The 24177-nt window shown below is 39.3% G+C and overlaps 1 protein-coding gene across 2 annotated transcripts; it reads right to left on the reverse strand.

Annotated features, from left to right (window-relative positions):
• Positions 1–1571: 1571 nt before the first annotated feature.
• On the reverse strand, positions 1572–23601 carry LOC134675170 (uncharacterized). Of its 2 annotated transcripts, none has more exons than XM_063533359.1 (8): positions 22930–23601; positions 21693–21812; positions 19789–19987; positions 14637–14727; positions 13767–13866; positions 12672–12837; positions 4604–4811; positions 1572–1677 (listed from the first exon to the last, which is right to left on the reverse strand). In XM_063533359.1, the coding sequence occupies exons 1-7, from the start codon at positions 23525–23527 to the stop codon at positions 4604–4606; spliced, it is 1482 nt and encodes a 493-aa protein (XP_063389429.1). In that variant the 5' UTR covers positions 23528–23601; the 3' UTR covers positions 1572–1677. The 2 variants fall into 2 exon arrangements, with proteins under 2 accessions (XP_063389429.1, XP_063389430.1); XM_063533360.1 differs by lacking the exon at positions 21693–21812 and adding an exon at positions 21911–22030.
• Between the last annotated feature and the right edge of the window lie 576 nt (positions 23602–24177).

Below are 24177 nucleotides of genomic sequence, written 5' to 3' on the forward strand. Positions count from 1 at the left end.
ATAAATAAGGTAAATTCCAACACATTTTATTTTATTCCCAAACATACAATAAATTACATTCACACAATCCATTATAATTAGATTAAATAAATATGCTGTATCAACGTATTCAATAAATATAAAAAACTATAAATAGAAAATAAGGAATAAAAATAGGTAAGTATCTAAAACTAAACGTCTTTACAGTTCAGGAAAATGTATTAAAAAGAAAAGACCTTACTTGAAAATTGGTACTTCAGGTAAACTTAATTAATTTTGTGTTAAAATAATTCACGTGTATTTACATTCTCAGCAACTAAATTTGTGAAAACAATCTGCCAGTTTACATAGTACAATTTGATATAATTTCATTATAATGGTCATTTTAAAATTTTAAATTCTGTAATTCTTAAATCCCATCAAATATTCAAATACTTACTGAACTTTGTTTCGCAAAATATATTTTAAAATTAAATCTTTTAATTTAAACTGCAAACCACTGAATAGTCAAACCGTAGATTAAAATAATTGAATTGCTATTCCTATTGATCAAACGGGGCGAAATAGATTATCTAACTTCGTATCTTGGAGTTGTAAATTCCAAAGCAGAATAATTGTGTGGTGAACAAAGATTTAGTAATCTTGCCCGCTGAACCAAACTTTATCTGTAGCTTCTGAACTCACTTTGAAGGGGTTTATCACGATAACTTATCTGACCACAAGATCACCCTTTGTGTTTATTTCACTTTAGCGAAAGTGTATTAAATCTAAAGTTGACTCGTACAATTTAAACTGCCATAAGATGGAGCGGGGCAATTTTGACTGCGATTTAAAATGCCATAAGATGCAGCGGGACAATTTTGACTGCGATTTAAAATGCCATAAGATGCAGCGGGGCAATTTTGACTGCGATTTAAAATGCCATAAGATGCAGCGGGACAATTTTGACTGCGATTTAAAATGCCATAAGATGCAGCGGGGCAATTTCGACAGCGATTTATAATGCCATAACTTATCGAAATAATCTTCCACGTTTTACATTATTAACTAAAGTCACACACATACATCTTTTTCGCTATCTGGGCATTTTATGGCACTCTAGTTAATAATGTAAAACATGGAAGATATTTCGATTAGTTGAAATTAACCCGCAGTCGAAATTGGCCCGCTGTACCTTAAATCATATTTAAAATATACTAATTTTACGGTTCAACTCACATACTTTCAGTCCCTCGTGTATGTTTTGAGACTATAAATACTTGAGTTAATTCATTCATCATCATCATCATATCAGCCAGAGTACGTCAACTGCTGGACATAGGCCTCCCCCAAAGAGTGCCACAATGACCGGTCTTGCGCCACCCGCATCCAGCGGACTCCCGCGACCCTCACCTTTTGAGTGAATAAATGATGATATAATATAACTACTGGTAAAAACAGTATGGGTGAAATACATTTTTTTTCTTAAAACACCACGTGATATTGACAAACATTGTTCGAACATAATAATCACTTATCACTTGAAACTTAAATCATACTTTACAAACATTTTCCCATACAACAACAAATATTTAAGAAAATCGTTTTTTCTTTATTAAATAGACGCTGTCGAATAACAGTCTTTTTTACATATTTAATCGAATTTCACTTTATCATTCGATCGATGAGGCTTCATGCTACTCGGATCACTTTCGGCGTCTGAAAAGATAATGAAATATGTTATTAGAAAAAAAATTGACACACAAAAAACCACTAATAGTGTATGAACATATTATTATTTTACCTCAAGGAATGTGAGGGTTAGTAATTGATATAAGTAGGTAATAAATGATGCACTAAAAAGTTGTTAAGGTCGATTCTAAGTTTTGATTCCAAATTATTTGTTATTCTTATGAATAAAACTTTCGCACTATTCGTGAACTATTGAATCATAATCAATATCAACATCATAACCTTTAAAATTTGCGTATACCGAGGGCCAACCGCAAACCAATTCGTTATTCTGTTAATCTAGGTATATCTTTTGTTTTTTGTATGTTTTGTTTTGCTGTGTTTATATGGCATTGAAGAAGCAGAATCTTCATCTCTGTCGCTTGAATATGCAAGAGTAATAGAGAGACAGATAACGAAATTTCGGTTTTCTTTGTTCGCGGTACTTAGGTCTTATCAAAACCTTTGGCAAGAAGATTACTTACTTAGTAATTCAGAACTAATACTTATTTATTTAGCTTCAAATACCGTGAAATCTTGGTAACTTTAGTCCACAAGAAGTGAACTATGGCCCAAGTTCAAGTTCGAGTAAAATATGTATGTATGTAATATCTAAAGTATGTACATACGTAAATATTTTTCAAATAATAATGGATATCTTATATATAAAAATCATTAGTATCTAAGCAATAAAACAAATAACGAGCATAAATCAAAAAGGCTCGTTGGTATTCAACGTTAAAAACTGGACCATAGTTGTATTATACGACAATGTTACCTGATTTTACGGTATCATTTGGCATTTTGTTAACCTTTCTTAAAAAATTGTATTTTGCTCAGGAATAAAAATTCTGGAAATTACTCGTGCACACTCCCGGTTCCTTTGTCCTTCTAAATCTTCAAATCAAAGGCAAAAGGATTTCTTCAAAGGTCAAGAAAGATTCTCTGATGTTTCCGACCTTTAATCTTTATTTACTAAAGAAAACTAAAGTTTGTAGTATAACTCATTGAAGATTGATTTCAAAGTAGCTGGACCTTAAAGGGCAAGGAAATAGTTGCTAAAAGATCCGTGAGTGGGTATGCCAACAGTACAGTCGCCATCAGATATATCGGAGCGGTCAAGGTGTTCACAATATCTGAACACGCACTCTAACGCCTTGACAATAGAGGCGTGTTCAAATATTTGTGAGCGCCTTGGCCGCTCCGATATAGGTATCTGATGGGGACTGTACATTAATGTAAATAAGAGGGCCTAGGGCATGTCGGGACGCACACAACGTAGGCAACGGCAATCATCGTAGGCAATCGTGACGAGTAAATTTTTGTTGACTAAGCTTGCACCATCCCACTAACCCGGGGTTAAGCGGTTAAACCGTAAACCCAGTGTCAAATTGTACCGGTCACCACGGTAACTCCAGGTTTAACCGGTTAACCCTGGGTCAGTGGAAAGGTGCAAATGGCGCTAAAATGACTAAACCTTAACTTTAAGCCCCAATATTCGTGTTACCTACTCCCGGAAAAAATTGAACCTGCTCGTAAGTATTTATTTGATCTGAGTTTTTATAATTTGTGGATTTAGGTGACGCTAACGGAAATTATTGGATAGAGTTGTGTAATATATGAGAACCACGCTTCACGACTCTTCTCTTTCCGCACAGATTAGCAGATTTGCTATGCATTTGAATACGATTTAATGTCAAGGATGACTCACACTAATCATTCGGGTCCGAGCTGGACTTTAGACACTTCGGTTTCTATGACAGACGATCGGTGATTACATATGCTTTCTAAAGAAAACTGAAATACGGGCCCGGAACGTTTAAGCGTGAGCCAACCTTTATTTTAATCCTGACGCTAAACTGGCGAATGGTCGTCCATAAGCAGTAAAAGTGTTTACGCTCTAGAGAATAAACTCCGATATTTATAGCCCATTCGCAGGTGCCAGGAGAGTATTCATACTGCATTTATTTCCGTGTTATCTTTCCTTCTTAGTGCACACGTGTTAAACTTTATCTCCATAAATATTCCTCCCCCTATCTCATGAAAGTATTTTTAGGGTAGGTAGTGGATATTAAAATATTTTAATCAAGTGGAGATCGGGCCGATTCGAACTTTAAGATACGTCAGTTAATACATCTAGAAACGATTATAGGTTAGATATGTCAGTGTCAAATGTGACGTTTCTTCAAACAAAATCGTCACTTTTGACACTGACATATCATATCCACAATTATAGTTTTTAGATCTATTAATTGACGTATCTTGAAGTTTGAATCGGGCAGTATATGATGCTCCTATCCACGTTATCGACCATACGTCACGTTTTAACACTGGGAAATTGAAAGAGACAGACATACTATCACGTCAACATCCGACTACGTGACTACAATATCGATACAGGATATATTCATCATCAGGAGTAAGATACATCCAAACGATCTTACACTTCATCGTACCTATAGCAGTACTGTTGTTGTTAACCGTTGACGTAAATTTGCTCAAAAGCGTACCTCAAGAAAACCTCTTTAACTCTTATCTCCACAAAATAGTGTATTTGACCAGTTTTCTAATGTACTCTTATCTTAGGGGCGCAAAAATTTGTAAGGACCTCTTGAATATCATCAGACTTCGCTAGTTCGGTCACCTATAAAGAATGGGAGAGGATTGCCTGCCTAGAGGTCGTACCTTGGAAGACCTGGTGGCCGTCCGGTAGGTCGGCCCAGGTACCGCTGGGGAGACAGTGTGGAAGCAGATCTGCGTCAGCTTCAAGTGGATAATTGGGAAACGGCGCAGGATTGGGAAAAGTGGCGTGCTCTCGTTTCGGAAGCCAAGACCCTCTTAGGGTCGCTGAGCCATATGGCTAATATTAATATATAACTAATATTAGTTAGTCTTGATTATTGAATCAGCCTACCTAGTTCTTGAGTTTCCTGGCGGTGACGAGCTTATTGATGTCGTGGTAGGCGGCGATCATTGTGTGCTGGGGCGTGCTGGCCGCGCAGCCAGGATGCGCACGCGCGCAATCTACGCCTTCTTGCCCGCGCCGCGCCGCGCGCATGTAGCGGAAGAAGCGGAGGATTTCCGGGTTGTCGGAGACGGGACGGCGGAGCTCGTTCAGTTCCCTGAAATGGTATTTAAGTTATATTGAATGACAGAAGCCTATAACCTCTCCCCCTCCCTCTCATCACCACAGCCGCCATCTCTCCACCACCACTTCTCTATCCTTCACACCCATCCCCACCATCATCGTCGGGAGTGTCGGGTGGCATACACCCTCAACCAAGAGTCCTATATCGTCCAAAATTAGTACGGCGCTCTTGCCCGTCGCCGTTGCCAAAAGCAGTCAAAGCTATCTCTGGAGCAGCTGCCGTTGCCTCCAAGAAACTTCCCCTGAGCGGGAAGAGAGTGACCTGTTCGAGTTCTTCACCATGAGCTCCTCCTAGCGGGGCTCATATAGTGAAGGACTGGAACCCTTTGTCACTATGTTTTAAGTTAGTTTTAAGGTAGTTAATTGCTGTGCCTTAAGGGCGTTAGTACATATTTAGTCCGATATGGAGGATGGAGGATGAAGTTGCTCACGTCCGCAGGAATTGCCACTATTACCCTGCACGTGTCCTCCGGGTGGCGCTAAACGAGCAACAGCCTATCGGCGGCTGTACCTGTTACTGAGAGAACCTCACAGCCCTGATCCCGAGTCGCTCCTAAAATGAGAATGAATGCGAATCCAATGTCGAAAAAAGACCCCTCCCAATGCCCTCCTACTATTAATGTAGGGCCTAGTTTACGAATATGCCAACTAAACATCGAGGGTATAAGCCAGGCTAAATGTGAATTTCTTTATAAGGTTTTGACGAAACACAAAGTCGATATTTTGCTAGTACAAGACACTCATACCAAGGACGAGCAGGACTTAGAATCCAGAGGTAAAATTGCGGGATACAATATAGTGCACGCTCTACACCACTCTAAATATGGGATCGCAACTTACGCAAGAGAAGGCATCTCTAATATTGAAATTTTACCACTAACTCCATGTCCAAACTACTTCTTCTCCAGTATTAAACTGCAGGAACTCATCATAACAAACATCTATAAACCACCAGCCTGTACGTGGGACTACGGCCTTCCAGTCTTTCCTCATCCATGTGTCTATGCGGGTGATTTTAACAGTCACCATACCTCATGGAGGTATAGCTGCACCGACCGTAATGGAGAGCAGCTGTCTCAATGGGCAGAAAGCAATAATTTCCACCTTATTTTCAATGCCAAGGACGCTGGCTCCTTTAGGTCTGCTCGATGGCAGAAAGATTATAACCCGGATCTTACGTTTGTATCAGAATACTCCGGTGCTATCCTGCCAATAACACGAAGAGTACTGTCTAACTTCCCGAACAGCCAACACCGACCGGTCCTGATGGAAGTGGGAATTCAAATACCAGTCGTCAACTCAATTCCCATCCCACGATGGAACTTCCAGAAAGCAAAGTGGGCCCCCTTTGCAGCTGACACGGACGCAACTGTCAGATGGATTCCACCAAAATCTGAAAACTACCATAGATTTGTCGGTATGATTATTGCCACAGCCAAAAAACATGTACCACGAGGTTTCAGGAAAACGTACATACCTTGCTGGAATGAGGATAGCGAACGCCTATATAAGCAATACCAACAAACAGGCGACCAAGAAATCGGTCAGGACTTACTGCAATCCTTAGATGCTCAGCGAAAAAACAAATGGGTCACCACGGTCGAACAGATGGACTTTAAGCATTCGAGCAGAAAGGCATGGAAAGTACTGAATAAACTGACAGGCAACTTTAAGTCAAATAACCACACTGAGAGCCAGAAGCTTACCGAGGCTATAGCAGCCAAAATTGTGGAAACTTCGCGAGTAAAGGGTGACCGAAAACATACTGCGAGTATCAGAAGAGCAGTTCTTAACCTGCAGAAGCAACTCCCAGTTGACAATGAACTTTCCAAACCATTTACCACTGATGAAATTAACTCTGCAATTAAACAGCTCGCCCTCGGTAAAGCTGCTGGGCAAGACGGTATCTTTAACGAATTCTTAAAGAATTTGGGTCACAGAAGTAAAAAATGGCTGGCTGAATTCTATTCCGACATAATTACTGGAAAGAAACAAAATACCTGATGGCTTCAACTTTGCTAAAGTAATTGCCATATGCAAACCAGGAAAGGAAGTGAACGATCCGAAAAGTTATAGACCCATTGCCTTGCTCAGCTCACTGTACAAATTACTGGAGAAGCTTCTGTCAAATAGGATCACCCCCTTAATCGACAAAGTAGTACCCGTTGAGCAGGCTGGATTCAGGAGAGGTCGGAACTGCTCGGACCAAGTGCTCTCCCTCACCACACACATAGAGGCGGGTTTCCAGAAACGACTTAAGACCGTGGCCGTTTTTGTGGATCTTTCAGCCGCGTATGATACGGTGTGGAGAGAGGGCTTGTTTTACAAACTCATGAAGACAATCCCATGCCGGCGGACTACCAGCCTAATAATAAACATGCTCGGTAACAGGGAATTTATCGTGCACCTGGGAGATAAGCAAAGCCGCACCAGGAAGCTAAAGAACGGCCTACCTCAAGGTTCAACATTAGCGCCCCTGCTCTTTAATTTGTACACCTACGATCTTCCCGATACCGTGTCCAGGAAGTTTGTTTATGCCGACGACATCGCCCTTGCACACCAACACGTGGGATTTCAGGAGTCGGAACAAACCCTTAGCAAAGACCTAGAAGAGCTAACCAACTACTTCAATATATGGCGTCTGCGGCCTAATGCCAACAAAACGGAAGTGTCTGCGTTCCACTTAAACAATAAGCTGGCTGCATACAAACCCAACGTTATTTTTGAAGGGAAAGCTCTTTGCTACAACTCACACCCTAAATATCTAGGTGTTACACTAGACCGCTCCCTTACGTTCAACCCCTACCTAAGCAAGCTAGGTAAGAAACTGGGCACCCGAAATAACATACTGCACAGATTAACCGGCACATCTTGGGGAGCCTCAGCGGATGTTCTGCGCACGACTGGACTCAGCCTGGTCTACTCGGCAGGGGAGTACTGCGCTCCAGTTTGGCTAAACAGCGCACACACTGAAAAGGTCGATGTCCAACTGCGAAATACCATGAGGTGTATAACGGGGACGGTCAAGTCGACGCCTATTCGTTGGCTGCCAGCTTTGAGCCACATTCCACCTCCTCACCTCAGAAGACAGCACGCCTTGGTAAGGGAAAGCGAGAAAATAGTCCAGCACCCAAACCTACCCGTCTATCAAGAGTTCCTACACCCACCAAAGCACCGCCTGAAATCTCGGAACCCACCATACGAAACAGCAAAAGTTCTGCGGGAATGTGGGTTCAATATAAGTGAGGAATGGAGAAAGGACTGGATGTCAGATCCGCCTAGGCAGTCCCTCTCGAACTTTGACCCTACAAAAAAGCCAGGATGTTTTTCGGCTCCCAGAAAGGAATGGTGCCAGATCAACCGACTTCGAACTGAACATGGACGCTGTGCCGATTATATGTTCAAGTGCGGGTGGCGAGACTCGCCAGAGTGTGACTGCGGAGCTCCAAAGCAGACTATCCAGCACATAATAGTCGACTGCCCTAAGAGAAAGTTTATTGGCAACCATGAAGACTTGCTCGCTCCTAGTGAAGACGCAGCCCTATGGGCCAAGACATTGGATATAGTTCTTTAATTCTTTATTTATTACTTCCTAATACTTTAAGCGACTCGAATCTTGCCATACGATTAAATAAATAAATAAAAGTCCGATATGAAGCATACGAGCCCAAAGCGGCTTAAAAGTCCATGTCAAAAAAAGTAGAAGCCTATGGAAGAGACTGGTCAGCAACATTAGGACATGATGTCAGGATCCTCAGCATTGAGGGAACGACTGATGATGATGATGAATGAATGAATGAAAACGCGATCTAAACCCCACAATGTGGACCTGGTAAAGGTCGTGGGAGTCCGCTGGATGCGGGTGGCGCAAGACTGGTCATTGTGGCACTCTTTAGGGGAGGCCTATGTGGACATACTGCTGGAGCAGTGGATGTCCTCTGGCTGATATGATGATGATGATGATGATGATGATGATGATGATGATGATGATGAAGATGATGAATGAATGAATGAATGAATGAATGACTTCCTTTCAGGCAGCTAGTGGCGCGATAGGTATAATAGGTAAAACTAGCATACATATTACTAACTACTAGTAAACAATAAACATATCTGTGTACATAGTCTAACAAAACATGGTCTTCTCTTCCCAGAGTGACACAAGCCTACGTCACAATAACATTGCCACTTTATATAGCGCTATCGCATATTATCATATGGCGCTGTCGCATGATGACGTAGGCTTGTGTCAGTCACGTGACCACAAAAAGACGGGAAGAGAGTACCAGGCGGAGTATATTATTATACCATGTCTGTGTAGGTATAAAGATCTTGTCGGGTAACTTTCCAGATTCAAAGGTGCAAATGTCATTCCTATACGAGTCGTGTGCCCCTTTATACTGGAGTCAGTTATGTAACGCTGCCATACATGACCCAAAAATTTTTTATTAAGCTATGAGCTTCATCACATCTGATATTTGAGTAATTCTAAGCATTTCTAGCCTGAAGTGGGGGGGAGGGTGGGATACAAAGACGGCCGCCATCCGTCATCTTTAAAAAAAATCTACTCTGATCCTGGTGGGTACTAGGGCAAGTTTGGTATCATTTTCGTATAAACCAAAGACGTAGAATTCATTGCTGATATTTGTTTTTTCAATTTCATAGTAATTTTACAAGAAAAACGTAAAAAGGTGAAAAATTTGATTGGAGATTTTTGCTACGCGGAGCCGAAACTACAAAAGATAGAAAGTTGAAATTTGCACACTAGATTACATTTATAAAGTGTACAAGAGATAAGAAGCGATTTTGAGAAATTCAACCCCTAAGGGGGTTAAAAAGGGGATGAAAGTTTGTATGGGGTTCAAGTTTTATTTTAAGCTAGGAATTTGAAACTTCGTAAAACGATATATTATTAAAATACAAGAAAACTAATTTCAGCGTTTTTGAAAATTCATCCCCTAAGGTGGTGAAAAAGGAGTTGAAAGTTTGTATGGATATCAAAAAAATTTTCGAACGCGGGACTTGAATCTTTGTATTTGGGGATATTATTAAAAGACAGGAAAAGTAATTTCAGCGTTTTGTAAAATTCATCCCCTAACAGGGTTAAAAAGGGGTTGAAAGTTTGAATCCATTACAAATCCGAGTAGACACACATTTCTTATTGGCTCCCAGGCTTGAAATGCTTAGAATTACTCAAGGAACATATGTGATGAAGCTCATAGCTTAATAAAAAATTTTTGGGTCAACTTTATAACTGCTTCCGCTATTAGCCTTCATAACAAGTCAATAATACCTGAAACTTTTGAAATCTAACTTCAGAAAGTCGAATTTCCCTCGAGATACTCGTAAAAGTATACTTTGCGTTCAAGATTTCAGCGTATGCTTGGAAATAATGGAATAACTAAAGTACGGTCGAAAGTGCAGAGAATTACGTTATTTGTATACCGTAGTGCAGTCTAAATCTATAAATAAATAGATTAAACATAAATATTTACATTTGTATTACTAGCTTCTGCCATTAATTAATTATTTTCCATCGTATTTTCACGGAAACTTACGAACGTGTCGTTCTATTTGAGTCAGCCACGGGATACAAAACGTACTGAGATTAACTAAAGTAAGCGTCTGGTTGACGTAACTGGTGACCGAAGTGCTGGCGGCTACCTCGCATAACGTATCAGCATTGCGATACAGCGAGGAAATGCTGCCAGGATCCTTGGTACAATGCCTCAGGGGCCTATTTTAGATTTAAGCTAGTTATTAATAGCTTTATCCGACAAAGTATCTCCTTGGGGCCTTAGGTTACAACTCTTTGGAGGTGAGACGTAACCTTAGCTTACTGACGTTGGCGTGTCGGACCCTGCGCGGTGATTCGGACTGTCCAGAATTGGTGAGTCGACTTGTACGACTACATGTGCCAGACATCCCCAGGATAGCCCTCAGACCGCGGCGACGCGGTCTGTTGGCTTTGCCAGCGGGACGCACCGTGTCACGACTGAACTCTCCGCTGCTCCGTGCCCTCACACAGTTGAATGCACTCTTGGCATCAGTACCCGAGTGCGACCTGTTTGCGTGGCGTTGGGTGTCTGTGAGAAATGAATGCATAAGATTCTGTGAGGTGATGGATGCGAGGCCTACATCCGTAAAAGTGTAATTGTGGATGTGATAAGGGACCAGTGATTTGTAATTGTGTTATTTGTAATTGTTTGTTTGTACCTGATTGTTATATGTACCTTTGGTATATGTTAATGTTAAGTTTCATGGCGCATTGGATCTGTCTGTAAGGTCATGTAAACATTTTTTTCAAATAAAATAAAAATAAAATAAAATAATTAATTTCGTTTAGTAGTACCACTGTATATATATTGTATGTAAATAAATGACTAAAGTATTTAGTGTGACAAATACTCGTAGTATGGAAAACGATTATGCACTACATACATCTGTAATGTCGTTCGTCGAATAGGGGCTATTCATAAATTACGTCATTTCAAATTAGGGAGAAACGGGGTCATTCGAAGCATGATGTTTGGATGATTTTAGGTGGGGGGGGAGGGTAAAAAATCGTCAAAAACCGATGACGTAATTTATGGACAGCACCAAACTCAAACTATCTCTATGCCAAATTTCATCTAAATCGGTTCAGAGGCTTAAGCGTGATGAGGTGACAAACAGACAATTCATCGGTCACTGACTGAATACGTCCATTAACCTTTTTAACAATTTTGCAGACTTAATGTTAAAGCAGTAGTTACATAAATAAATAAATAAAATTATTTTATTTCGGATATAAATCCACACACCCACACACCACCCACATATCTAACTCTATGTGTTATATAAAGCTTAAAATCAGTACGACTTAAGGCCTTTTATTTCGACTCGCGATTATACTCCTTATCACTAAAAGCATACATCCTACAATGGTGTAAATTCCGCATGGATATGTGTGACTTTGTCATAGATTTCTAATTTGTACTCTATTCAAATCGACAGCGTCTTGGCAACCGGTACGGGGTCTAGACTGTTGTTATTGCTCACAAGAGACCTATTTGCTTTAAATACTGCCTTTGAACTGTACTTAATACCCTACCCTTGACCTAACCTTGACTTTGGCATAACTGTTACATCTAGGTATTATTAATAGTCTTAGAAAGTGGATGAATTTATTTAATAACATTTTTACAACACAAAAACACTACGAAAACTTATAAATAAAAAATTTGCCCTAAGTTGTAGTCCGTAGGGTGCCCAGAAGGCTGGCCGCATTGCCCCGCTGGATGGCAATGCTGATCCTCTGGGCAAAATATTTGCCAGCCCTCTGGTCACCGGAGGCCTCTATGAGGCGCTTTGACAGCTCCTCATAGAGGCGACGCGCGCTAGGTCCGCACGGCCCCAAGATTTCCACTCAAACGCCGCGCCGCAAATATGTAGCTCCTACCTAATAGTGTGACATATTTGTCTATTTGTGTTGTATTCTTACCTGCTCAACTGAGCGGACACGAGATTAAAATACGGGGCGTATTTGTGTTGTATTCTTACCTGTTCAACTGAGCGGACACGAGGTTGCTATACGGGGCGTATTTGTGTTGTATTCTTACCTGCTCAACTGAGCGGACACGAGGTCGCTATACGGGGCGTATTTGTGTTGTATTCTTACCTGCTCAACTCAGCTGGCACGAGGTCGCTATACGGGGCGTATTTGTGTTGTATTCTTTACTGCTCAACTGAGCGGACACGAGGTCTCTATACGGGGCGTATTTGTGTTGCATTACCTGCTCAACTGAGAGGACACGAGATTACTTTACGGGGAGTATTTGTGTTGTATTCTTACCTGCTCAACTGAGCTGACACAAGGTTGCTATACGGGGCGTATTTGGCCGGGCTGGCGTACATGAGGCAGATCAGTTGCTCCCGACATGATTCCAACTTCACGTCGCTGAGGCTCTGCCCGCCGACCTGGGCGCCCGTGTCCATCGTGTTCTCTGAGGGGGCTAAGCCTGGAACAATTTATATTTATTCTATTTTGATTCTAATTTTGACGATCGGTCTGGCCTAGCGGGTAGTGACCCTGCCTGCGAAGCCGATGGTCCTGGGTTCGAATCCCGGTAAGGGCATTTATTTGTGTGATGAACACAGATATTTGTTCCTGAGTCATGGATGTTTTCTATGTAGGTACGAGTATCTAATCTAAGTATTTGTATATTATATATGTTGTTGTCTGAGTACACACATCACAAGCCTTCTTGAGCTTACCGTGGGACTTAGACAATTTGTGTAAGAATGTTCCTATAATATGTATTATTTATTTTCACCACACTTATATATCCTCATCTTATATAATATTATATTACACTTAGTAGCTTAACTGAGTAGCTACAATAACGACATTTTCCGGAATTTAAGCTCATTAAAGGGCCCAAAGCCGTGGAATGATCATGTAAGACGTAAATCATTATTAGCGAGATTGCCGTTCCGCTGTGTTAATCAGGGCGTGTAACGAAATGTTGTCAAATAATAACTTTGATTATAAGTTAATGAGATTATATGACGCCATATTATTTTAATGAAGTCCTCAAACGTGTGTTGAGTCTACATAGTTGAGTGTTATTTGACTTACTTATTTGGTGTGCAGGACGAAATTGGGAAGTAAGGTATATTCGGGTAATTACGAATGTCGAAAGCCGTTGGATAATTCCGAAAACGGACTCATTATTTTGGATCATTTTCGTCTGATTTTCGGAATTACCCGACATACGAAATTACCCGAATACACCTTATTGTGATATATGCGTGTTTTGAAGATATATTAACTTTAATTTGTAGTTTTACAAAAACATATCGATATAATATTACTTTAATTATGTAAATGAGGTAATATTGCTGCTTCGTTAGTGGCATATAATAATTTCTAAATTTTTTAACTTACCTAGTCTGGCGAAGATTCCATCCAGCCTGGATAGCAGAGGGGAGTAGAACGGATCGTAGTTGCTCAGGATCATAGATGAGGCCGGTATCTTCTGGAATACCTGCAAAATAACAAACGTACAAAAGAGACCAAAATTACCAAATTCCTAGCGTTTCTGAAAATTTATCCGTATGACAAAATGCTTTTTAGGGTTCCCAAAGGGTAAAAACGGGACCCTATTACTAACAATCCACTGTCCGTCTGTCCGTCCGCCCGTCTGTCTGTCACCAGGCTACTCATGAACTATCATGAACCGTGATAGCTATACCTCGTTTTTTTTAGCATTAGAAAAAAGGTAAACAATCTTGATGTGTCTTTTAATTGAAAAACACATTTTAAAAATAAGTTACGGCAAATATGTTACAATTATGAATCTAATACGATCATTTATATTCTTCTGCTTTCATAAGTAATAGTTTTTGATTTTTAAAAAGCGTTTTTCAATTAAAAGACATGCCAAGATCGCTTATCTTCTTGCAAGTTCTTTCTAATGCTAAAAAAAACGAACTATAGACAGTTGATATTTTCACAGATGATGTAATTCTGTTGCCGCTATAACAACAAATACCTCCTAAAAAGTAAGGAAACCTCGGTGGGAGAGTCCGACTCGCACTTGTCCGGTTTTTTATATACTTTTATGGATATAACAGCGGCCCGGAAAGTCGAATTGTACGATGAAGTCATAACAGCACTTGGTGTTAGATTTTTATCGTATAAAGCTAAAAAAAATATTTGAAACGCACGCGAGAAAATGGCTGTTCTACGTTTCTTGCGCGTGAATATAGTCAAACAGTATTTGCTTTCTTTATCTGTAGGGAAATAATTATGTACCTTGTAATTGTTCGTAGCGGACGCTAATTGGTTCTTGTAATAGCCATTTTTGGACGGCAAATACGTCACTTTATGTCCTCCAGCGCCGAATCTGAAAATAAAATATATTATTTTAGCATCAGGTAATTCTTTTCCAAATTTCTCATACCGGGTGTGGCCTGTAACATGAGCAAATAATTAAAATATAGATTGTACTCCTCAAACGGTGACACTTTTGTTCTACAACTTTTAAAAATTATGAACTAATAGACTCCCTATTTTTCATACAAAATAAATATTATCTTCAATGGATGCCATCGCCACGCCATATCATTGTGATTGACGTTGCTTGTCACGCCTTAAACAAAATAAAATTCGCAATACATTGCGTCTTATAATAAACTTTAAAGTGTATTAAAAATCAAACCACAAGTTATTTTTAAAAGTAGCTGAACAAATGTTAGTCAGTATGAAGAGTACAGCCTACAGTTGAATTTTTTGCTCATATTACAGGCTACACCCGGTATACACTAAAACCAAAGAGAATAGATAGTAAAGAGGGGTCCTGTCATAGTAAATTTTGTAGTCACCGTAAAATTACTGCCATCTATCGACACACGACTAAAACTCAAAATAAACACGTATACAATTATCAATAAAATGTGTAAGTATATATGCATAAATGATTTTATTACTTTTATATCATTTTTACTCATGTTCATTCCCTGATATCTATGTGTTAAAATTGTTAAATATGAAACGGTGCCGTCACGCCATCTAACCGAGGATAGGCCAAAGGTGTGTGCGCTATCTATCCGAGAATGACTTTTTCTTGATTTTACGGGGCACGTTTTTTTCTTAGACTTTATTCATCTTATACGAAGTTATATATGTCTTTGCTAAAACTTAGTATTAAAGGGTGGTGTTGTTCAAAACTACGCATTGGGTCAGAATTAGTTGAAAACGTTATGTACCATTGCCACTGTCCTGTATATAGGGTGCGTACCTGGGGAAAAGTGATAGAGACTTGACTACGATACGCTACGGAGCATTATGGTAACATTCCATTTCTAACCGCAGCTGCACTACCGGTACTGAACGCGTCGCTGTCATTGTCAATTTCCATAGTAAAATGAACAGTAATGCAGCTGTCGTTGGTAATATTGCTGCTTCGTTGGTGGCATACGAATACGGACAGACAGAATAGTACTGCAGCTGTCGTTGGAAATGGACTGTCACCTTTAGATTGGCACGTTGGCTACGCGCCCTGAAGTACTCACATCTACAGAAGGTACCTATTTATTAACCGGTATTCAATGAATCCGATTCCTAAAATGTTATATTTATAGATACTAAATTCCTAATCAGTCTCCAAAGACTTTTCGTAGGCGTATGTAAGACTGAAGACACGAATCAAATAAGTGCATCTAATAAACTAAGTAGTAAATAATCAAATATTTTAAAATATATATAAAAATATATAGATGGAATTCCTTGCCGGCGTCTATATTTCCGTGTTCTTATAACCCGGCAACCTTCAAATCAAGAGTGAACAGGCACCTTCTGGGCGAGCTCGCTACATCGTAGGCCACGTCTACGCCTCGGCTAGTCTGTGGCCATGAGTAAGCCCATTCATAATAAAAAAAAAAAATTCAGAGTTAAATTACCCATTTGCGAGACAGTTTGCAATTTAGGCCCCCCCACATCTAGCGTCTTTCGAGCGTCGGCGTCTTTCGGCGTCTGGTCAGCGCTATGGAAAATGACGTCGCTGCGCAGTTGCGTCGACGTTGCGTCGAGCGCGGCCATACAGTTGTAGACGCCGACGCTCGAAAGACGCTAGATGTGGGGGGGGGGGGGGCCCTTAACTTTATTTTTATTTACCTAATACTGTGTAAATTAAAGATAAATCTTCGATTCGCAAAAATTCTCTTCCTTTGCGTCAGTGCTTTCACCAAATTATTCTTGGAATTGAATGAGAATTGGAGTGAACTTTTGATGAATTAGATTTAATTTTTCGAGTGGATTACTATTTTAACCAACTGCGAAAGTCGACTGCAAAATGTTTTTTTATTGTATACTTACTTGTTTTTATAGTCCCACTGAACTATAAAAACCATAGACGGTGGGATCCTAATATATAGTTCGTTTTTTTAGCATTAGAAATAAGGTAAACAATCTTGATGTGTCTTTTAAATGAAAAACACATTTTAAAAAATAAGTTACGGCAAATATGTAACAATTATGAATCTAATACGATCATTTATGTTCTTCTGCTTTCACAAGTAATAGTTTTTGATTTTTAAAAAGCGTTTTTTTTAATTAAAAGACATGTCAAGATCGCTTACCTTCTTGCAAGTTCTCTCTAATGCTAAAAAAACGAACTATAGATATATATATATATATATATATATATATATATATATATATATATATCTATAGTTCGTGTATATATATATATATATCTATATATATATATATAATAATACGCGTGCCTCCGTGAGGGACAAAACTTACGCAATGCGACGCTATGATTGGTCGAATTTATTTGTTGTCCACCACAATCCATACTAAATTTACGGTGGGGAATAAAAAACATGTGAGACTGTGACAAGGACAAACAATAATAGCGCTTTCGCTGCTACTCCTACTGAAAGATAGGTACATAAGACTATGGGCCTGATTCGGATTTTGAAATAGACCTATTAGATATCTTTTAGACATCACCAAGATACGATAACGATATGTTTAAGATCTAACCTGTAATTCTGGAGATACTCTTTAACGATTTCCACAGGATATGACTTAGGGATCCAATTCACATCTAATAGATATCTTACTTAATCTAACGTAAAAGTGACATTGGTTGCCCGAATTGCGCTGCAAAAGAGAACTAGTTGATATCTAAACTATAACGTATCTAGAATGGATCTAGTACGTGTCGTCTCTTGTGAATATCTTGAAGTTCGAATACGGCAGTATCCCGTTCGGTCATTTCCCTCCATCCCTCATGACTGATCCAGTTATATACTAGATTAAAAAACATCCTCCGTTCTGTTCCTGAGTCATGGATATTTTCTATGTATTCAAGTATTTGTATATTATATTTATCGTTGTCCGAGTTTCCACAACACAAGCTTTCTTAAGGCCGTAACACACTATCGCACCGCACCAAGGTCATTGTGCGACGCACCGATAAGTAAGAGCGAGAAAGAGATATCGCTTTCTCGCTCTTACTTATGGGTGCGTCGCACAATGACCTTGGTGCGGTGCGATAGTGTGTTACCACTATTAAGCTTACCGTGGGACTAAAGGGGGCCACTGATTAACAGTCCGCCGGACGTTATCGGCCTGTCAGTTAGAACAAAATTTTGACAGTTCCGAACAACTGACAGGCCGATACCGTCCGGCGGAGTGGTAATCAGTGGGCCCCTTTAGTCAATTTGTGTAAGAATGTCCTTATAATATTATTTATTACAATAAACAATAGTACAAAAACACGTAATAAAATTAACTCACAATTAGGAAAAGCCAAGTACAAAGGCCAATGTACGATCGAGTCTTAGCCCCCACTTATCCCTTATCAGGCAAAGACAAATCATCGCCCACAATCATGCCCCTTGAGGCTCTGGGGGCCTACCGCGAACCACGTTCCACGTGTTGCCTCCCTGTCACACTTACGTACGAACTCACAAGTGCGACAGAGAGGCAACACGTCGAACGTGGTTCGCGGTAGGCCCTCTGACCCAAATCCTGAATGAATGCGTCCCGCTGATTGCCACATGGATCAAAGCCTCGGAGCTGGCAAACTGTCCGTAATTACGTAAGGTGCGCTGGGGTTATTTCAAGCTTCAGTACACTTATTCGAACTGGGATATAAACAAAACAAGCCACCCAAGTCGGGAGCTCGAAGACAATACAAAAGGTGATCACACACCAACATTACGATCTGCCTGATCATACGATCGGCCGCCGACATATCGACAACTATGGCATCAGGCGGTTACATAAACATGACCTATACAAGGATATCACCAGTGTGCGACACTGTACGGCACGGTACAAGCATTATTTTTGAACCGAATATGCTTTTGCCGTACAGTACCGTACACTGATGGATTCCCATCTTAACTTTGCCTGTGAGCCAGTATTGCTTAATTTATAGGATTTTTAGATATTCTGGAATTATTTTTTTAAGAAATAACCCTAAGACACTTTATCTAAAAGCTTTCCCGAGCCGCTTGGACACGTGAATTATATGAGTTTTACCCATTGACGTATAAATATAAGGACTGCCATGTAGTGTAGTATACGTGTTTAAAGATAATTATTAAAATATATTGCTGCCTGTGGCCCGGTGGCCGAATGGTGCAGGCACCTGCCGCGATAGCAGAGGACGCTGGTTCGATTCCAGTCACTGGAGGCCTTGGTCACTTTTTCTTAGTTTTATGACATTTATTTCAGTTTACGAGTAGAATATATTATTTATTCATAAAAATGTAGCGCAGGTTGAAAATTAAATATTCTGGTTAAGATTGATTGTAAATAGTTAACTTTTATTATTATTCAAGGATGATGACGATTAATTTGTAACTCATGAGCTACACCGCCACTTTCGTTAAATATTTGTATGCCTCATATGGCCAAATGTTAATTATATGTATGTAACACCTGTTTGTAACATTACCTGCTTTTCGACAAATAAATGAATTGATTGATTGATACATTTCAATCAATTTTAACCAGAATATTTAATTTTCAAAAACATACCAATAAACTGAATCCACAAAAAAATGTAGGTACAGTCAAGTATAAAAATATCGGTGCACTCGTCATGCTCAAAAATGTGTCCCATAGCTCTTATGTCAGCGAATTAAGAACTATGGGACATATTTTTGAGTAAGTTGTATGCACCCATATTTTTACACTTGACTGTACCACAGGAAAAATTGAAAATTAGTTCCACAGCAGAGGAAAAAGGAGCGGCGAGTCCCACACACCCCTCCCACGAATGTCAACGAATGCCAAAATGAATTGCCAACAGCATCCTAAACGCATTAAAATCCCATCATGCCACTCCTCTGTAGTGCCATGTTCCCGTCAAAAGGAAAAAAAAAAGAAAAAAAAAAGAAAAAAAGGAAGGAAGGAGGAAGGCGTTATTCAAATCGTGACTTACCTAGACATATCCACATTCGACAAATCGTTGACTTCGGCTGGATCCATGTGGACATACATCCCGTCCTGCGGGTAAGCGTACGCGCCGGTCGGATCTGTCTCGTAAGCCATGAAGTCCTTCTGATCGTTGTACGGCGTCTGGTCGTCGACCGCTGGAGGGTTGGAAGCTTGGCTGGATGATGCTGAGAGTTGGGAGATTCCTGGAATATTTATTTAAACTTGATTGGTCGAAAAACAAACTTAGGGCTGATTTAGACGCGCGAACTCTCATGCGATTTTAGTTACATTGCGGACTGTGGGTTCCATCCAATTCAACCGACCGATCAAAAGCCGAATAGTAATAAAACTCGCATGCGAGTTCTCGCATCGTCTGAATGAGCCCTTAAAGTACTAAGCAAAGACTTGTTTCCAAGGAAACAATCTTAAAGGCCTTAATCTTAAGGGCCTTAAGGGCTTAAGTGCGTCAAGACGTACAGTACTTAATACATAGTAAAGACAAAAAGACAATATTAAAAATAACATACAACTAGTATGAAGTACAAAGGCGAACTTATCCATTTAAGAGATCTTTTCCAGTTAACTTTTGAAAAGATGTGAGGAGGATGTTTCATATTTAAATACTACGTCATTGGCATTACATTTACATAATAAGTAAAATTATTATGAGCATCGGCCATCAATTTATTTCTTATCAAAATAGAAGTTACAATTTTGTAACTAAGACTTTGTAAGAAAGAAAACTCGTAGATTCTATTATGCCTAGTTCATTTAGACTGTTTTTTTAGACTTTTGGCAATTTTATTCACTTCGGATGGAAGTTAGATAGCTATTGTACTAAGTTTCTTAACAAATTCAATTTGGCTGAGTTACCCTTTTTCAATTGGATAAATTGGTTTATTATACTTTACTTCAAGAAGTTTTATTTGAAAGGCTTTTCACTCAGTCTATTTTTTGCATGTGAAAGATATTCGATATTCAATACCTTTTTTTATGTTGATCAATCAAATAAATTTTGGTATCGTCTTGGGTAGAGCCCCATTCGTTTTTCGTCAAGTTCTTAAATTAGTCCTATTCTGCTTTGGTCACTCATTCTACATTCGTCACAATCGGCGGTGGCTTTCAATGTAGAATGAGTGACGAAAGCAGAATAGGACTAATTTAAGAACTTGACGAAAAACGAATGGGACGACCCAAGACCATACCTAAATTTTTTCAGTGTCGTTTAAGGAAGATGGGTCATTATCATAGAATTAAAACAGACCAGCAGCGAGATAGGAACAAGATTCGACTTTTGCATGATAGTATAAATATATGTAAAGAGCAGGGGCACGAACAACTTCTTTAGACCAAAGGCTGGGTTGTGTTGTGTTCTGTTGTGTTGTACACCTTTTCCAAGTATCTTCCCGAAGCTGCCCAGGATGCTGGGTAGGAACATGGCCAGCAGCATCCCTTTGAACAGCTGCGCGCCGAAGAGTAGGGGCACGAACAACTTCTTTAGACCAAAGGCTGGGTTGTGTTGTGTTGTGTTGTGTTGTGTTGTATACCTTTTCCAAGTATCTTCCCGAAGCTGCCCAGGATGCTGGGTAGGAACATGGCCAGCAGCATCCCCTTGAACAACTGCGCGCCGAAGAGCAGGGGCACGAACAACTTCTTTAGGCCAAAGGTCGTGTTGTGTTGTGTTGTGTTGTGTTGTTTTGTGTTGTGTTGCGTTGTATACCTTTTCCAAGTATCTTCCCGAAGCTGCCCAGGATGCTGGGTAGGAACACGGCCAACAGCATGTCCTTGAACAGCTGCGCGCCGAAGAGCAGGGGCACGAAAAACTTCTTAAGACCAAAGGTCGTGTTGTGTTGTGTTGTGTTGTATTGTGTTGTGTTGTGTTGTATTGTGTTGTGTTGCGTTGTATACCTTTTCCAAGTATCTTCCCGAAGCTGCCTAGGATGCTGGGTAGGAACATGGCCAGCAGCATCCCCTTGAATAGCTGCGCGCCGAAGAGCAGGGGCACGAACAACTTCTTTAGGCCAAAGGCTGGGTTGTGTTGTGTTGTGTTATGTTGTGTTGTGTTGTGGTGCATTGTGTTTTGTTGTGTTTTGTTGTGTTGTGTTGTGTTGTGTTGTGTTGTATACCTTTTCCAAGTATCTTCCCGAAGCTGCCTAGGATGCTGGGCAGGAACATGGCCAGCAGCATGCCCTTGAACAGTTGCGCGCCGAAGAGCAGGGGCACGAACAACTTCTTTAGGCCAAAGGCTGGAACATTAAGTACATCATCAGCCACGAATGATAATTTCGCGATCATTAAATCATTATACGTGCGAATAAAGTGAAGCTGGGACCCCGTAAATATGTCACCTGTATAAATAGGGACTTTCAAATCTACTCTGTAGGGCCAGAAAGAATAGGCTATTATAGCCCCCTTTCGAGGCTACTTAGAGTTGGATATCTTTGTCTTTTTTAATCGGATCTTATGCTTAATCTTGTTTTTAAATCTGAGCAAGACATTAAGAGTTTTGTTTGTAATTATTAGTTCAAAATCACAGTACTTTATAAAAACTGCAGCTGTTGAAGTATGTGCGTCTAAATTATTAATTTTATGGCAAAACCAGACACGTATTTTCTTGCCTGCTTGAAAAAACTCCAGGCTTTGACTTTATGCTAATATTAGCTAGGTATATTTGTAAGCTTTCCACTTTACGCCCACGCCACGGAGTCTGTAAGTGACGTTAAATGTAAATAAATACCTATAAATTAGTACAGGGTGTTAAAGGCGTGGGTGTTTGATACTATTTCCTATACAAAAGACTCTAGATAAATTTGAGGTAAGTCAAGGTATGTAGGTGAGGTCTAGTTCGTTTTTTTTTTGCATTAGAAATAAGGTAAACAATCTTGGTGTATCTTTTAATTGAAAACCACAATTTAAAAATAAGTTACGGCAAATATGTAACAATTATGAATCTAATAAGATCATTTATATTCTGCTGCTTTCATAAGTAATAGTTTTTGATTTTTAAAAAGTGTTTTCAATTAAAAAACATTTCAAGATCGTTTACCTTCTTGCAAGTTCTTTCTAATGATAAAAAAATCATTATAGATTAGGAGGGTTTAAAGTTATGTGCTTAATTACAATGGTAATTCTTATTCATACTTACATCGGAAAGTGATGAATCTGGCAGCTTTGGGTAGATTTATAGAAATAATATGAGTTTCCACAAAATTCTTTATCTTTTGCAGTAATCTATACTCATACGTATATGTACTGAAGAGTGCTCTGGACTCCGCTTCATCTTCCGACTTTCTTGAATCTCTTTTCTTCACAGATTTGATTTCAACTCCATCTACTATTACAAACCTATCCATGCTCAAAGCATCATCCACTATTCTTTCTAATTCATTCTCTAATTGCTTTTCAGTTCTATTCACAAGCAGTAACTTCTCTGTAAACTCTCCAACAGTCTCTATCATATTCTCAAGAAAATTCTCTGACTCTTCATTTGACTCTACTTTTTTATTTTCAAATTTATTACTACTTTGACAACTATGGCATTCTTTAGATTCTACTTTATTACCTAGACTGTCTATTCTTTTGGTTATGTTTTCTATTTGACTTGTTTCATTACTAAGAACTGTCTGACAATTGTTTTGTAGTATAAGGAGGAATATATATGTTATAACTAAAAGGCCTCTCTCCGCGAACCTCCATTCTGATCTGCTAAGCCTTTTCTGGTCTGTTCCGAGTAAGAGATCCATTGTTGTGGGGATCTCTATCAAACTTCATTACCGATGATATTGAAGTTTTCTTGAGATTTCGTTGAGGTCATTGAAATCTGAAACAAAAAAAATATGAATATAGACTTATTGGAGGATAATACCTAAAAGTGCTACTGAGAATAAAATATTTGTTTCTTTAGAATAAAATAAAAACTATGTATATGGACGCCATAATCTGACAATAGTTTTGATAGGATTCAAACTTTGAGCTTGAAAATAATTTTAGCGGCTATATTTTATGACCTTTAGCTACTTACAATGAGAAGATGAGTATAGTCAATTGAGCGTCATACATTCCACGATTCTTCTCTATCCGCACATAATCTAATGTATTGTAATGTGCATGCCCGTATAAAACGTTTTTAAACAAAAGGGTAGTTTTCCCCGGCAGCTAACTAGTTAGTTACACCGATACACACAGAAAAAAATATTAAAGTCATGTAAAAGTTCGCTCTTTGTTTTTTCTGCAGCTTTCCAATAAGGATGGTTTCCATTGAAGCCATTACTTTATGATTATTACTTATTACTTCCGCAATAATTATATTACGGTCATAATTATGAATATGAAGTAATATTGAAGAAAGACTAAATAATTGTGAGAAAAACTGTATTACATGACATGACTATGC

This window comes from Cydia fagiglandana, chromosome 21 (assembly GCF_963556715.1).
Source record: "Cydia fagiglandana chromosome 21, ilCydFagi1.1, whole genome shotgun sequence".
NCBI classification, from domain to species: Eukaryota; Metazoa; Arthropoda; class Insecta; order Lepidoptera; family Tortricidae; genus Cydia; species Cydia fagiglandana.